Below are 16861 nucleotides of genomic sequence, written 5' to 3'. Positions count from 1 at the left end.
TCCTGTGCTTTTTGTATAATAATGTGGACTCGCGGGGGCCTTTTGGCCCCTAAGACTGGTTTGGCCTTGCTTAGGGTAAAGGAAGAATGTAAGAAAATTTAAGAGAATTAGGATATAAGTTAGTATGTTTGAGAGCAAAAGCCTTATTATCCCACCCAATATTCTGTTGAGAGAGGCAGAAAGAATTCTCCCTCTTCAGGTTCAGTTACTTGACGAGATGAGCATGATGTTTGTGCTGAGACTACAGCTTTTGTTCTGTAATTAAACTAAAGCAACACAGCACCAAAAAAACATAGCTGCTTGGGGTGGGGTGGAAGGCCAAAGGTACGGGGATGTTTCAATCTGATAAACTGCTAAAGCAAAGTTTAATCATTTTATCTCAACTGGGAACTGTTTTTTCTGTGCAGGCATAAACTTGTTTTCTCATCAGACTTTGCTCCTAACAAGCTATCAAATACCTGAGGAAAAACCCAAACCCATACTCTCTTTATGTCAGATTCTTATGGTGAAATATAATCAGACTACTCCATACAAGAATTGGAGGCCATGGCATTTGTTCCAGGGTAATTAGAGGGTCCCAGGCTCACTGCAGTGTCGTGCAGAGCGTTCTGTCCACAGGTGCACTTCGTCTCCCTTCCTCTCCTTTTCCTAGGGGAGTTGGCATCTGGGCAGGAGCTTGGTTGGGTTGCTCTTCTCTCCCTTTACACAAGCCCAGTCACATTTCACCAAATGGAGTCACCTTACCAGTGTCCTGCTTCTTGTCTGGGCCTGAACTTGAAACCTGAGGGCAATGGGAAAAATACAAAACAAAAACCAGACATCTGTTAGAGGAAATGGAGAACATAAAATCTACTGCCTAAAGACTGCCATATATTTTTGAAAAGTTTTGAAATTGACCAGTTTGGGGGTTGGGGATTGATCCTGCTAACCTGTGATGTACTCAAGCCTTTGGCTCTAGTGTGGTCGACATACACGCAGTACGAATGCATTGAGAATGAATGCTGAATGCCTTCTCAGCCCTTAGAGATTACTCATGGATTCTCTTTCCAAGATACTAAATCCCATTTTGCAGCTACTGAAATAATAACTTTAGTCATATTTTTTTGATCTCATGTTTAGACAAGGTCACAGTCAGGATAGACTCAGATACCAACTCAGTTAATGAGTATGCAGATTTCTTAGAAAAGGGGTTGAGATCATTGTGTCTTTGCATCCAAGATCCTTTTAGGCCAAGCATGACTTGAATATTGACCTCGTTGTTCATTCCCTATCTGTTCATTACAGAGGATGTGAAACCATATCAAGTTAATGGAGTCAACCCAACCTATCCAGAATCCCGCTATACCTCGGATTACTTCATTAGTAAGTTCATTTCTACTCCTTTATAGGAAACTAGGAAAAGACCCCATCTCCGTCAATCTCAGGCTCCTTCGTAGTAATTCTCTCAAAAATAATATCTTCTTAGATGTAGACTCTTCTTTGTTACTTTCTTTTATTATTTTCCACAAAGCACAAAGTTTCAACCTATACACATGTTTCATTAACCTACCAAGTTCCTACACACTAAGATCCCTCTCTGATACCTTCAACCTGAAAGTCATGCAGAGAGACTGCAACTGGACCCCCTAAACTTTTGTTCTGATTTGGTACTGTTCACTGTGATGGCCAAAAGAGGGTTGGGTTAGGAATTTGATCTTGGCCTTTGTTGTTTCCTTTTTACTAGTGGAGATGACAGCATTTCCTCTAAAATCCTTCTTTAAGAGTGTGCGATGCAGCTTCAAATTCTATTAGAGGAAATACAGCCTTCTCCTTTTTCGTGTAAGATACCCCACCATACTGAAGAGATAGCCTGAGGGAAAGAATGGCTGTAGGCCTGTTGCACTAATGAAAGCTCTGAGATATAGGACCATCTTATCTGATGGCTCTGCTTTTAAAGGAAATATTAAACAGGTTTTATTTTTTTATTTTATCTTTTTACGTGATTACAATTTTTATTCCAGTAACACAATGATGTTAACTACCCTGTGTCAAGAGCTTATTGTGTGGGGAATGTTGTGGCCATTTTACCTATATCCTCATTTCATCTTCATCGCAGTGCTCCGGGAAAGATCGCAATCTCCCCCATTTTATAGATGAGAATGTGAAGTCAGGAAGTCAATTATCTTGTCAAGGGCCATAGCTATTTAGTAATGGACAAGGTTAAAACCCAAGCCTTTCTGATTTAAAGTATTTTCCCTTTATTCTCTAAGGAGCTTGTCCCACATCATACGGCCTCTGTAGGCGGTGAAAAACTGCTTTTTTTTAAGTACAAATCTCTCCTCTCTTTAATTGCAAACCCTTTGTTTCCAGGCTATGGTATCGAGCATGCCCAGTGTGTTCCACCATCCGAGTTCTCAGAGCCCAGCTTCATCACAGAGTCCTATCAGACGCTCCATCCCATCAGCTCGGAAGAGCTCCTCTCCCTCAAGTATGAGAACGACTACCCCTCAGTCATTCTCCGGGACCCTCTCCAGACAGACACCTTGCAGAACGACTACTTTGCTATCAAGCAAGAAGTCGTCACCCCAGACAACATGTGCATGGGGAGAGCCAGTCGTGGTAGGTCATACTTCTTCTCTAAAAGCTCTTGGGTTTATAAGAATTACCTGACTCTGTGAGTGTTTTCAGGTTCCATTTTTTTTTCTCATTTATTAGACATGTAGATTCCTCAGTTTCAGCCTTCCCATCTTAGAGTGTCCAGATACTAAGAACTTTCCATCGTAGTGTTTTAGCCAAGTCCATTATCATGGCAAAGGCCATGGGGTCCACAGTGAAATCAGAATCAGGCAATCTAAGAAATTAAATGTCTTACTTGGGCAAAATGTTTCCCTCAGTTAATAACTCTGGTTGAATTTGGTCACTTTGAAAGGTATGTTCTATTTTCCTTGAGGAGGACATAATCAAATAAAAATGGTTCAAGTGACCACCCTGGAAAACCCTTGAGCTTAGCATGTGTCCTGGTGCTCCTCCCAGAGGACTCCTGGGTCTGACCGTAGATCCTGGCTTGGTACCTGGAATGACCTCTGCTGGCCAGCCTGGGATCTTTAGCCTCCTGTGACTCTTTTGGTTTGGGAAGACACAAGATGGTTAACCAACAGTTTGTTTGGAACCAGTCATCAGCAGTGTGGTGAAAGTGTGTATTTAGCTAGAGGACCAGGGAAGGAGGTGGCCAGGGGTTTCCAAAAGAAGGTAGTTTTGTTAACATGACTATTATAATAATGATAAAATGTTCACTGTCAGTGAAGAAAATGTTTCAAAATAGAGCTGGTTGTCATAGAGCAAAAAAGGTAAAATGTACCCAATCTTTAGGAACAGGACATAAACGCTCAGAGATACAACCTACCTAGTAAAGTGTCCAAATTGTTTTGTTTCTGAGAAAAATGCAGTCTATTGTAAGAAAGGGTTTGTCTAGCAAGAGCTAGATGATTTCTAAAAAGGTGAAAAAGATGACTTTTCTGGTGGGTAAGTGGGAAAGAATTATAAACGGGAAGAACGGGAGAAAGCTGACAGGTGGGGCTTGGGTCGGATGGCAGGCTGGGGCTGGCCTATGAGTGATTTCTGCTCAGTGACTGACCGTATGTGGTACCTATTATGAGGCTCTTGGAGGAGAGCCCAGTGGCACCTTTACTTTGAAGAATCGTGGGTCCTGCACAGTGTCATCTTCTTCGAGTATTCAGGCTCACACTTCCTCCCAGCAGGCCTAGGGATCACCAGCAAGCCCTGCAGAGGGAAAGTCCCTGCAAAATCAGAACCCCTAATCTTCCTTCTTAAGGCCCCAGGGTGTTTGTGTTTCAGACCGAAGGGGATGGGTGGGACCAGTCGGCCTTCCCCTTTCTGACTCTCTTTATTTTTGGGTGCGTGTCTATTTAAATACATACACACGAGTGTGTGTATATGTGTTTCTTTTTTATCAGGGGGGTCACAGTATTAAAACGACTTTCTTCCTTGTGGGACTTTCTGTACATCTACACGGTGAGGCCAAGCCTGTGGGTTTGGGCTCGGCCATGTTGTAACTTTGGGTAGATCTCCTGTCACATTGTTTTGAAACTGCATCTGGCTTTGCATTTGTGTAATTGTCTCTTTTCCCTCTCCTTTCCTTCGTTCTTGGTTTTGGTCCCCGCCACCCCTCCAACCCCAAACTAATGACTATGGACCAAAAGTGACCCTTACAAAGAGACATGAGATATTTCTTTCTGGCTCCACTCTTCTTCCCTCCCTCCAAGTTCAGGCCACAAAAACTTGAGGGGAAGACCATTTTGTGCAGGGCTGTTTTCTGCGTGTTAGAAGTGCTGCAAACAGGGCCTATGCAAAGGGCCCATTGAATCTGAGATGCTGTGATTGGTCTAGACCGAAAGCATGACTGTTAACCGATTGTTATTTATACTAATCATAGTACAGTATTCACAGGCTGCATTACAGCATACACAGTGCTTCTATGCCCCACTTCTGTGGGCCCTAAGGACTGTCTTTGTACGAGTCTGCTCAGTGGATGGCTGGGTGCTGTCCCATCTTCTGTATTGAGTGCTCTGAGGTCTGTTCGGTGGAGTGAGATAGCTTTGGAAGGAGTTTGCCGAGGCCCTTCTCAGAATGTCTGGCTGGTGGACAGTTTAGAGAACACAGGTTCCCCTGCGTGGGCACCGCAGCATAACGGAGCATCTAATCCAGTTGGATTCTACCCATTTTTGGAGAAAATACCCGTAAATGAAGGTTCCCAGCACCAGGGTTGTGAAATCGAGCTAAAATGAAAGCTGCCTACTGCTGTAAACCACAGCTCTCAACAGGGTTGCATTTGCCTCGTGTTTGGGGGGTTGCCAGAGACTGGTTCTGGCTTGGTTTAGCCCCCTTGCTTATTGGGAGTCCTTGGAAACTCTACTATCTTGCTTGTGAAAATTGTGATCTCCTTCTTCTCCAAGTATAAAATTGGCTGATAGAGATGGAATCATTTCAGAGAGACTTTAGCATAAATACTATCAAGTTGGTGGGGTGTTGATGAAAATATAAATTCTCCTTCTTAGGCTTTTGGTATGTTTGTCTCAAAGAGAAAATAAATGGCCATGAAGATCAGTAGCTGGTATGAACAAATACCTTTTTATGAGATGCCACAAAATTTCCTGTTCTGCTAAAACAAGGCTTTGACATTCTGATTGTAGGCTGTTCCGTTGAATCATTTAGTGTAAATTTCTTGAAGAGAAAATTAGATTATTTCTAAAAAGGTGAAAAAGATGACTTTCTGCTGGGTAAATGGGAAAGAATTATAAAGAAATAAATATTCATTTTTAATAAGAATGAAGAGGTGCCCTTTTGATAGTGGACTGGGTGGGCCAGGCTGATAACTCCATGAAGCTCTTCAGTTTACTTTCCCGAGATAACCCTCCTGTGAATGGATGAGTGGAGGAAGGAATGAGATGAAACGGATGACACCACCTTTCTGTTTAAAGCAGTTCTGGAGGGGTCAGGAAGTAGAGAAAACCTACAGCAGTGGATTTTACAGAAAGTACACACTCAACCAAATGCCTTTTATCCGGATCTTTAAACAATGTTGGGAGCAACGTATTTTCCTGTATACTTACTTTAGGTTTGGGCATCTGTTCATGTTTGATTTTTATTGTTTTAAGCAATCTCCACTGTCATGGAGAGGAAAATACACTGGGAGCACACTAATATGAAATTGTATGAGTCAGCCTTATTCTGGGATTTGAAATTTATAGATCAATCACCCCTGAACAATTAAGAGTTGATTTACGGATATTTCTACATACATATTTGTCACATCCCTTTGCCTTTTGGCCTATGCGGAATTGAGGTGACCATCTAGTCTCCCCTGATTTAACTTAGGTTACTTGAAAAGTATCTGAAAGTTGCATATAAAAACCATTCCTGTGAGCCTTTTTAGCTCTTAGATGCATTTGTTTTCCTCCAAAACATTTTTTTTTTTTTTTTTTGCTAGCCTCCTTTTTAGTGGCATTTTTACCAATGGAAATTTCTCCAGGAGCTATTATGCAATCATAGCAGCTGTTTATAACCTGGTTTGGGAAATTAATGAACTTGCATGATCTTGTGGTCAGTTAAGAATGCCTTAAGCAACTCACACAGTAAAGGATTTCTGACACTACTGTGGACCTTAACTCTTTAATAAACCATTTAAGTATTGCCTATACTTTTCCAATGAAGTTTAAATTTCAATACATAATTTTACTTGGAGAGGATAAAGAATATGGTTTTCTGTTTAGAAGAGTAATAGTGTGTGTGATATTTTAAAATCTCTTGGGAAAAGCATCTTATACCATCTTACTCTATTTGAAAAGGCATAGGGTCAGTTCATGTATTTTATGTTAAAATAGTATTTGGGAAAAATGCTAAGAAAATAGCACTTTAGTTCCAAGGTCAGAAAAGGCTAATCTGCTCTTAGTCTAATGGGATTCTTTTTTCTTATGACCAAAATATTTTCCAAACTGGGCCTTTTGAAATCATCTCATTGGCTTGAGTTGGAGTGCGGAATTCAGCCTGACATTGCTCCGATTTCTTCATTTATTCACTGGGCCTACAACATCAGCCAGAAATCGTATCATAACATGTGTGACCCTCAGCTTCTAGATTTCTGGCTTTAGAACTCTTGAGGACCCAAGCATTACTCTGACAGATGTGAGCAGCGTTTGACTCTGACTCTCTGTACTTGGAGTTCTCAAACCAGGCAGCAGAGTGGCCGTGGACCCTCAGATGGTGGCCTGGCGCAGCCCCTTTCCCCAGAGTAAACCCATGACCCATGAAGCTTCCGTTCCCACTCGCCTCTCCCTTCTTCCGTCCCTCCTGCAGATCTGATTAGCAATCTGTCCTCCATAAGAGGGTTTTTACAGTTTTTTTTTTCCCACTCCCTCCTCCCCTGTCCTCTTCCTACCTCCTCCTTTACCTCCAGGTAAACTCGGGGGCCAGGACTCTTTTGAAAGCATAGAGAGCTACGATAGTTGTGATCGCCTCACCCAGTCCTGGAGCAGCCAGTCATCTTTCAACAGCCTGCAGCGTGTTCCCTCCTATGACAGCTTCGACTCAGAGGACTATCCGGCTGCCCTGCCCAACCACAAGCCCAAGGGCACCTTCAAGGACTATGTGCGGGACCGTGCTGACCTCAACAAGGACAAGCCTGTCATTCCTGCTGCTGCCCTAGCTGGCTACACAGGTAGGCGCCCTCCTGCTGCTTAGGCCAACTCCGTCTGCGCATTTCTGTGGGTGGGATCCTTCCTGGAAAGCACTGTGCACTTCTGACCAGAGACGACGACAGACTCCCTTTTGCAGGGCAGGGGAGAAGTCTCTCTAAGAATTCTTTAGTCTCTCCAGCCACTCTGCTTGTGAATAGCCATTGATTTTTGGAAGCAAATAGTATCATTCTCTTCAAAGGGATCATTTCCAAGAATGGTAGGAAACTTATATTTTGGTGTTTTTCCATGTCTGGGGGAAGGGAACTGTGATGATCTGGTGTTCCTGGAAACTCTATCTAGTGGCCTGGCATCAGGGGATTTTTCCTGGTCTGCTCTTGGGAGGTCTTTCTCAATACAGAATCAGCAGTAACATCTCTCAAAGGCACAACTGAATGGCCTCCACACTGGACTCTTCTGCAGCACCGTTCTCCTTAGGCCAGCTGTTCAAATGTGGGAGCAGTGTCCTCAGTGACACTATGCCCTGTCCAGATCCATCCCGGCCTATAGAGAAGACCCCTTCTCTCACTAGACTTTATCATCAGTTTTCTTCCAGGAGCGAAAGCTGTAGTTATGATAGTGATGAGTGAAGAAGGGCCATAGAGAAAGGAAGATGTAGGTTGAGAGCTTGAGCTTTGATTGAGACTCTGGTAGTAGAGCAAAACAATTCTTTCTTCAAATGAGTTGTAGCACATCATGCTGCTTAACCAGAAAGACGTGTGGAGAGTATAGCTGAGAAATAGCCAAGGAGTATTAATGTGTTAATCATCAGATCTCTCTGTAAGACTGTAATGTTTTCTAAAAATTAGAAAGTGTATCGTGAGTAGAGCTTATTTTAAAATAGCTTTGATTACTCAGATGTGGTCTAGGCCTTTATTCTCTTATAATTCTCTCCACTCTGGATGCGTTTTCATGTAGGGACCCTTTGTGTGGATGATGACAAACAGCAAGATCTGTGTTTCTGTTGAGGTGTCTGTCTCATCTTTAGAGTATGCTGAATCCTCATGTTTGCTTTCAGGGAAGCCTTAGGTCTTTTACGAAGAAAACCAGTGACCTTTGAAAACAACTCAAATGCTTGAAAACTTACTCCCCCTTCAGAGATCAGGAGTGTCTCTCTTATGTTGCATTCCACGAAGCTCCTAGTGCAGTTCATTGCATAAGTAGTGCTCAGGAATTATGTCTACATGTTGGGGTAGCAACAAGGTCAAGGCCAGGAATGGAACTCAAAGACCCTTACTTTATTCTTTCTACAATACCCCAGTGGTCTTGCTTGAACATGGCTAGCGTGTAGGAACTTACTACTTTTCAAGGGAGTCCTTTCCCATCTCTGGAAGGAGATTATTAGGAAGTATATTCATTTCCATTAGAAACATCTGGGGTGAGGAAAAGTATATTAAGTCACTCTCAGGATGTACAAGAGTGCCAGCTCATGCAGTTATACTTGTTAGGGGTTAAAGAACTAGACTGCAGTTGAATATAGTGATAAAGGAAGGGAGACGTGCTGCTTAATTGGGAAGAGAAAGGAAAGGCAGAGGTAGCTCTAAAATGACTTTGTGCCCTTGCGAGGTGGACTTTATCTCTAACTGCCAGTGCTTGCTTCTGTTTTTGTGGTGCAGGGGAACTATGCTCTAGGGCTGAGTTATGTCTGGATAGATTGATAGTTGCCGCCCACCCTCTCCTCTGCCCTTCCTTCCTTCCTTCCTTCCTTCCTTCCTTCCCTCCCTCCCTCCCTCACTCCCTCCCTCCCTCCTTCCTTTCCTCCCTCCCTGCCTCCTTCCTTCCCTCCCTCCCTCCCTCCTTCCTTTCTTTCCTCCCTCCCTGCCTCCTTCCTTCCTTCCTTCCTCCCTCCCTGCCTCCTTCCTTCTTTCCTTCCTCCCTCCCTCCCTACCTCCCTCCCTCCTTCCTTTCTTTCCTCCCTCCCTGCCTCCTTCCTTCCTTCTTTCCCTCCCTCCCTCCCTTCTTCCTTCCTTTCCTCCCTCCCTCCCTCTTTCCCTCCCTCCTTCCTTTTCCTTCCTTCCTTCCTTCCTTCCTTCCTTCCTTCCTTCCTTCCTTCCTTCCTCTCTCCCTCCCTCCTTCCCTCCTTCCCTCCGTCCCTCCTTTTCTTTCCTTCCTTCCTTCCTTCCTTCCTTCCTTACCTCCCTCCCTCCCTCATTCCTTCCTTTCCTCCCTCCCTCCCTCCCTCTTTCCCTCCCTCCCTCCTTTTCCTTCCTTCCTTCCTTCGTTCCTCCCTCTCTCCCTCCCTCCCTCCTTCCCTCCTTCCCTCCCTCCCTCCTTTCCTTCCTTCCTTCCTTCCTTCTTTCCTTCCTTCCTTCCTTCCTTCCTTCCTTCCTTCCTTCCTTCCTTCCTTCCTTCCTTCCTTCCTTCCTTCCTTTCTCCCTCCCTCCCTCCTTCCCTCTCTCCCTTCTTTTCTCTCTCTCTCTCTCTCCCTTTCTCTCTTTCTTCAGACATGGGATAAGGGAGTAAAACATTTAGTGAGTAGAAGAAAAGGGGTGGTGATTATCACTTAAAAGTCTCAAAGACTGAAGTAATCATTTTAATGAGAAAATATTTTTGAAGCATCTTACCATTTAATTCTTTCTCCTTGACAACTGCAATTTCACTTTTTATACTATCTCATGTGGTGGTGAGAATAATAGTCCAGAAAACAGAAGTCCTCTGTGTTTCCTCCCAACTCTAACACACTGTGTGGTTTTAGGCAAATTTACCTTGTTACCGTTTTCTACTTTTAGTGAAGTAGAAGTGTTCATTCTTGTCTCGGTGGCAGGAAATCTGTGAAAATGTAATTGAATTAAATCAACTAATTAAATAAATGAATGCTGGACATTGTGCTAGACATAGAGGGAAAAACCCTCAATTATAACAATTCAATTATTTCAGCAAATGTCTGAGCATATTGAGTGCAGAAAAGCAAATATGAGGGCTCACTGTCTCCTTGAATTCAAGATATTTTAAAAATCCTTAGACTTGAACTGGATTCTCCTGTTATTGTGGTCTGAATGAAAGCTGGGATTTGTTAGGTATGTGAGGAGCAACCCACATTTTAGTGTTTATTTTTTTCCTTTAATGGATACCTGGTGAACACCTCCTGCCTGTACTGCAGACTCATCCTATGAGGGTGATGTCACACCCTCATGGTGCCCCCGCCAGCCTCATTTAAGATGCAGCCTAGGGAATAGGGAAGCGGATGAAACGTGCCCATACAGCCTCGTTCACCACCTGAGGCAGTCACCAGAGTGCCTATAAATGGGTGTCTAGCTTTATGCAGACATGTTAAGATGAGCTGAAATTTGCAAAAGTACTATGGAAAGCAGAAATCATTGTATACACTTGTTGGCAATACATTTTATTGCTTGTAAAAGTTACACTTACTTGCTCAGGTTCTGCTCAACTTTTCTGTATGTTCCCTTAAAATTTGATTGCTCCCGAGTATGTTTGGCCACACAGTAGGGGTACACATCGCTCCATGTCACTATTACTTGGCCTGAACTAAAGGGTGCATGCTTAGATTCTCCAAGCTGGGAAGAGAATCCATCTTCCTGCCGTTGCACCAGGAGTCTGGGTCTTTGTCCATATCATCTCCAGAGGAATACATTTTACTTCCTGATGTCTTTCTTACTGCACTGTAAGAGTGGAAATCAGTTGGAAACTGAATGTTCACACATTCTCTTGCACAGCTACATTCTTCCTCCAAAGATAAGAAAATTGCATCAACCTTCGCTGGGCTCCCATAGCAACTTGTTAAATTAGGTCAAGATGCGGGGGCAGATAACATGGCTTGAAAGCCTGCCTGTTAGCTGAGTTAAGAATACATCAAATGCAATGTTGGCTTCCGCCAAAATGTACCTCCTTACCTTATTGTGAACTGTTTACGGTTATCAAACTGATACCATCAGAAAGCTCCATTTTCTTTTGTTCGAAGATACATTATGAACCCCTTCTAATTACAACACAGTCCTAGAGAAGTAGCCCAATGTTTTCTATATACATTTTGTAGACCTAAGCAAAACGCTCTCCAAGTCCTTGAAAAACAAGGCATCTCTTCTTCCTCTTGCTTTTCCATTTCAGTAGGTATAGAATAATACAGTAGGTTGTCACATAGTAGTGTCTCTTCCTCTCAACCCCTCTAGTCCCATTTCATAGATGATGAAACTGAGGCACAAAAAAAATGACTTATTCAAGGCCATGTATGTAACTGCATTCTGCACAGAGGTAGCTTCTGAATTGAATCTTAAGCACCAAATGTCCCACCTGAATAGAAAATCTTTTCTTCATATTAGAGAATGAGAGTACTCCTTGGTTATTGCAGTTGCCTGCCTAGACTGATCAGGACCTTGTCTGCCTCTTGTCACTAATGAACACTATGTGTATGTGGGTTAGGGGTATGTGGGAGGAAGGAGAGCTGGCCTTGGCTTCTGTCCAGAATTATTGACCTATAAATCACCTTTATTGAACTTCATTCCAGATTGTCAGACATACCCACAGATAAGGAGTCCTATCACTTCTGCAGCTGTTTTGGAGCAGGTCTGGTGGTAATGCCCTTATCAATGTCTAAGTGTGTTCTTAGTCTTTGATTTGCAATTGCGAATGAAGTGGTTTTCTTGTTTTCTAGGAGCCTGAAAAAGGCTAAACCCAAAGCCATTCATTAACCATAATGAAATTATGTTTTATGGTGTTACACAGATTTATAAGTAGGCAGTCCTTCAGTTTCCTTAAGGCTAAATTTGGGACTATCTGGAATTCAACTTCCAAGTTTTTGTGTGTGTGTGAGACATAACATACACACACACACACACACACACACACACACACACAAAGGTACTAGTCTTCCAGAAAAAGAAGCCCTCGTACATTCTCCTCTAGGTCCTCTCAAATTGATTCTGCCCTGAAATAAATCCTCCTCTTGTTATTTCATAGATGACTTTAGAGCCAGTCTAAAGTCACACAATGAGAAAGTCCCAGGGCCAAGTCCAGAACCTTAGGGTTCTGGCTCTTAGTTGAGTTTTAGGGTTCAGTAACCCAAAACTACTGCTAAAACATGTTTTTGAAGATAAACAACTTTACTGCAAAAGGAAGTGCTTCAAAGCCCTTCAATTCAGAATGAAACCTGAGATTTGGCAGCATTAGCTGAAATCACAGTTTTCTGAAGCAAAGCTCGATTGCAAAATAATCTCAATGTATTCAGGTACAGACAACAACCGAGGAAACTTTTAGTATGAGCCTAAGTTAGTGATAAGGAAAGAGTAAAAGCAGGTTACTAGTGCAGTGTGAACTTGTGCTGTGGGCATGTTGATTAGGAACAGTGTAGAGCCTTTTAATTTGGGGGGATTACTGGAGCCAAGCTCTGGAATCCAGAGTCTCTCCATGTAAATGCTGTTGCGTGAGACAGTGTAAACTGGCTCAAGTCAGGCCCCGAGAAGGTAGGGCGCTTCACTGAGGTCTGCAGGCCAGGCAAAGCCGCGACTGGTCCAGGCTTGCTGAAACCATCACAGTCTCAATGTAGAGCATCCTTGGGCAGCCCCTGGTTGGATAAGAGGAAAAGAGCTTTGGAATGAGAAGGGCGGAAACAAAGTGTCTTCCCTCTGTTGCTCAGAGGCTGCTGTAATTAACCAGTTGCAGGAAACTGGCAGCCCCCTCAGCTTCAATAGAGCCTTCATGTCAGCCAGCAGCTGAGACGCTGGCAGGGATTCCATTCACTGTGCTGGCTTTAGCTGTGGATCCTAAAGGAGTGCCTGGCGTGGACCTGGGGATCTCTGTGGAGCAGTAGACTCACATGCTGCTCAGTTATGTGATTGATGGGAAAGTACTTTGGAGCACCGAGGAGGAGAATTCTTGGGAAGATTTGAACTGGTTGGGAGGCAAAGCTCTTTTCTATTGCCTGTGAGTAATTTCACTGTTTCTGCCTCCTAACTAATTAGTTTTGCATGAATTTTTCTTAATCATCTGCTACCAGTAGAAAAAGATCACATGGTAAAAGGATTCGTCCTTACTATGAACTTTTTTTTTCTAAATGTCTTTTTAAAAATGTGGAAAGTGGTGATTCCCTATTTCTGTCATGGCTTTTGAAGATCGCAACTGGCTGAACCACCTTAGTGTCTTGATTCAGCTATGGTAATACCTTGCAAGCAGTCTTTGGACAGAAGAGATCTATTCATCCTGTACAATATATCTCGAACCCTGGTGCTGTTTACAACTCTCTGAGGCCTAGAGGGTGCCTGGATTTTGGATACCAGAAGACTCACAGGTTGACCCCTCTGTTCTGGGTGTAGCCCACTGCCTGTTTTAGAGGAGGAGTCTCTGAGTCTTAGATTTTTGGGGTCACTGTTTCTTTAATAAAGTCTCACTACAAATAATGGAATTGGGTGGTGACTGTTCTGGAATTCCACTCTGTCTCCAGTTTGAAGCTCCACCTTTGGAGGAAGCAAAATGTTTCCATTGAGCAGAATGCAGCCAGTGTGCTGCTGAGACATCCACACCAGTCTTCACTGCCTTTAAACAACAGGCCTCGGAAACTCCCCATCACCTCTGTTGGGAAAGGCCCTGCCCGGTGTCCCAGATGACCCTGCTTTTGCCCCCTTGGCACTTCTTTCTTTTCCTTGAATGGCCTCCCCTTCTGCAGAGAGTAAGCAGCTGCTGCTCTGTGTAGAGGCTCATTCAAGAGAAGCTCTGCCCCTCCTGTCCTCCCAAAGTGACTTGCATGTGACGCCTGCAGGTTGGAGCTCTCATCAGCACCCCGTCAGTCACTTGGGAATGCCTGCAGGTAGAAGTCCAGGTTAAACACAAGAAAGGGTGGTCATCCCATGAGGTTTTACCAGGGGCAACATTCAGGGGCTACCCCTGTAGAATTCAGAGCATGGAGTCAGACCCTGCCAACGAGCAGCTATGTAACCTTTGGCAAGCTAACATCTCTGTATCTGTTTTCTCATCTGCAAAATGGCAGTAATAATAGTTTCTATACCATAGGCTTGTTGTGAGAACTAATGAATTAGTTTATGGAGAGCACCTGGAGCAGTGCTGGGTATACAGAAAGCTAGGCTCTAAGTCCTAGCTGTCACCTCCATCCATAGTATTCTCCAAACCATTGATTTTTCCAGTATAATTCTAAGTTCCTTGAGGCCAGGGAACAACGCAGTTTACTTACAGAATTGCGGTAATTGCTGGCAGTATCACGGGGCATAGCAGGTATTTAATAATAGATTAGGTCTCTTCAATTCTTTAGCTCAATCCCGAATCTATTAAGTTCCTACTGTGTGCTTAGACTCCTTCATATACACTGACTTTTTAAATCCTTCACCAAATATCACGAGGAAGTTTCTGTTATGCCCACTGTGTAAATGAGGGCATCGAGATTTTTATTTTTCTTTTTAGAGGAGAAGGTCTAGCCCAATGTCACACAGAAAACGACAAATAAGATGACTTTCAGGGTTTTCACAATGTCAGAAAATATTCAAAATACTGTGTTAGTTTGAGTGTGCCGGAAAGCAGGTGCCAAGACATGAGTAGATGTGCAAGGCGTTTACGGAAGGAGCATCTCTGAAGGAAAAAAAGGGAGGAGGCAGCGAAGAGAAGGCAGCGGAACCTTCAGACCATGCTGCAGGTCTGGAAGGAGGAGGTTTGGGTAGAAAGAGCCCTCAACTGTAGCTCTGTTCCAAGAAAACTTTGACTGGGCCCAGGGGATCCTTGTGTCAACGTTGTCTGCTGGAGGAGCTCTGTGTCTCCCAGAAGTGGACCTGTATGCCCTCACCATGCTCTATCCCTGGCTGGAGCAGCCCCCAGGAATGGCGGTGCTGGTGTGGACATGGTAGAGCCAGTCAATAATGTTCCTTGAAGCAGGAGATCTGAGTAGACAGCCACAGGGACCTGACCTATAAACGTGGCTTGTTGAGACCAGCACAGCTTTTCCATGTGGCAGGACTCAAGACCGTGTGTCCCGGCAGTCTCAGTGGCCCGTGATGGGCTTCTGAGCTCAAGGCATGTTGTTGACTGTAACTCCCCAAACTGTATTGTCTTTTGTGTGACTCACCTCTCCCTGAGAGATAATGAGAGTGAAAGTTCTCCTAGAGTGATTGAATGTGAAAGTTTAAACTCTGAAACAAGGATGGGACTTGCTTTGTTGGAGATGCTGTCAGGGCACAGGTCTGTGGAGGTGTTTGACATTCAGAGCCGAGGCGGTGGAGTTTCTTATGGAGGCCTCTCAAGGCTAGGCTCTCTGTTCTTTCTTCTTTAAAGGCGTAGGTAGGACACTTTCAGCTCATCACATTATGGTAAAACAAAAAGTAATTTGTTCTGCTACCTCCATGCTGTTGTTAATATTGTGTTTTGCTACTCAGCACACTCTGGCTACATTTGAGGAGTGTTCAGAGATTATATGCTGGATAAATGCTTACAAAATTCGGTGTGCAAATGATCCCTTAGGATCTAGTTCAACTACCTTCCAAGAATTCTAATACGCCTAACTAGTGATTTCTCTCATTCTTGACATGCAGGGAAAACTTAACCCCTAGGATAAAATAAATTCCAGAGATCAAGTTGAGAATCCTACTGAGAAAAGACTATCAGACTTCTAAAGTTCTGTTTTCTAACCCTGATCAGTGAACATACCTTTCTTTCTTCTCGTTACCTACATACTTAGGAAGATTTTTCTTTGTACATTTATAATGGCTGGAAAAACCATTTCTTTGGTTTATAACAAAGTTCTTATCCCCTTCCCCCAAATCCAAACCTAACCCATCTCTGGTGACTTCTTAAAAGAACTGGTTACCTAGAAGACATCAGGAGGAAAGAGCTATAAAGAAAGCCACTTCCTGACTTGAGCTTAACTGGCTCACTGTCCAAGTTTGTGTCTGAGTGTTAGCTTGAATGTGTTAGACAGAGTTACTGGTGGATTTAGAAGAAAGGTGGTTGCATTTGAATAGAGACTGCCCCTTTAAGAGAGGAATAGTCCCCTTTCTTCTGCCGCCGCCCCCACACATGTGTACTTGAGCACTTGCAGGTGTGCAGAGCCAGAGCAAAAACAAAGGTCTTTCCCTCATACCCTAAAAATGCATAACTGTCTTGTTCTCAGACCCAAGTCAGACTGGCCAAATGAGCCTCACTTAACCCTGTTCCAGGTGAGAGGACTCCACTGGCCAGTTGCCAGCCACCTGGTCTGCTATCAAGCCTGTCTTGGGCACTGATGACTGGACAAGAGGTTCTGCTTGAACCCCAGTTAATGCGGTGGGACCTGTCTCTTTGGGCCCAAACTATTGACATTTGTGGGGAACGGTGCTGAACTTGCTCTGGGTGAACTCTGTATAATAATTAGGTGACGAATACTTGGTGAGGGACATGAATGACTAAGGAAAAAGGTGCTTCGGGAAAAGAGGATCTAAGTCCATCTGTGGCCAAGATTTCCCTAAACCATATATGCCTGTGATACTTTCACTTGCAAAGCAGTTTGCATCTGCTATCTCTTTTTGTGCATATGTACTTTTAACATAGGAACAAGGATTTCAGAGTCTTTCCTAACTTAAAAAAGTCCTAAATGGTTATTCTCATTTAAAATATTAAAAATTTTTACATTTGTATACTTTAACTTTTTTTTCCTTAACCTCCAACTTTCTACTTGTTCAAAGTTGCCATACAAAAGGCCAGTT

General features: G+C 43.5%; 1 protein-coding gene across 5 annotated transcripts in view; it reads left to right on the top strand.

The window, feature by feature from the left end:
* ETS1 (ETS proto-oncogene 1, transcription factor) overlaps positions 1-16861 on the top strand; it is a 128204-nt gene that overhangs the window by 99384 nt on the left and 11959 nt on the right. For 3 of the 5 annotated variants that reach the window (XM_008021461.3, XM_008021463.3, XM_073022235.1), the window contains 3 exons: positions 1285-1362; positions 2350-2598; positions 6953-7213. In XM_008021461.3, the coding sequence (XP_008019652.1) occupies positions 1285-1362; positions 2350-2598; positions 6953-7213 (588 nt within the window). The remainder of the gene's footprint in view (positions 1-1284; positions 1363-2349; positions 2599-6952; positions 7214-16861) is intronic. The other 2 variants (XM_073022238.1, XM_038005004.2) reach the window with 1 other exon arrangement.

This window comes from Chlorocebus sabaeus, chromosome 1 (assembly GCF_047675955.1).
Source record: "Chlorocebus sabaeus isolate Y175 chromosome 1, mChlSab1.0.hap1, whole genome shotgun sequence".
In the NCBI taxonomy this organism is placed as follows: Eukaryota; Metazoa; Chordata; class Mammalia; order Primates; family Cercopithecidae; genus Chlorocebus; species Chlorocebus sabaeus.
Note: the sequence above shows the minus strand (reverse complement) of the source record. Positions and strands in the feature narration are given on the sequence as shown.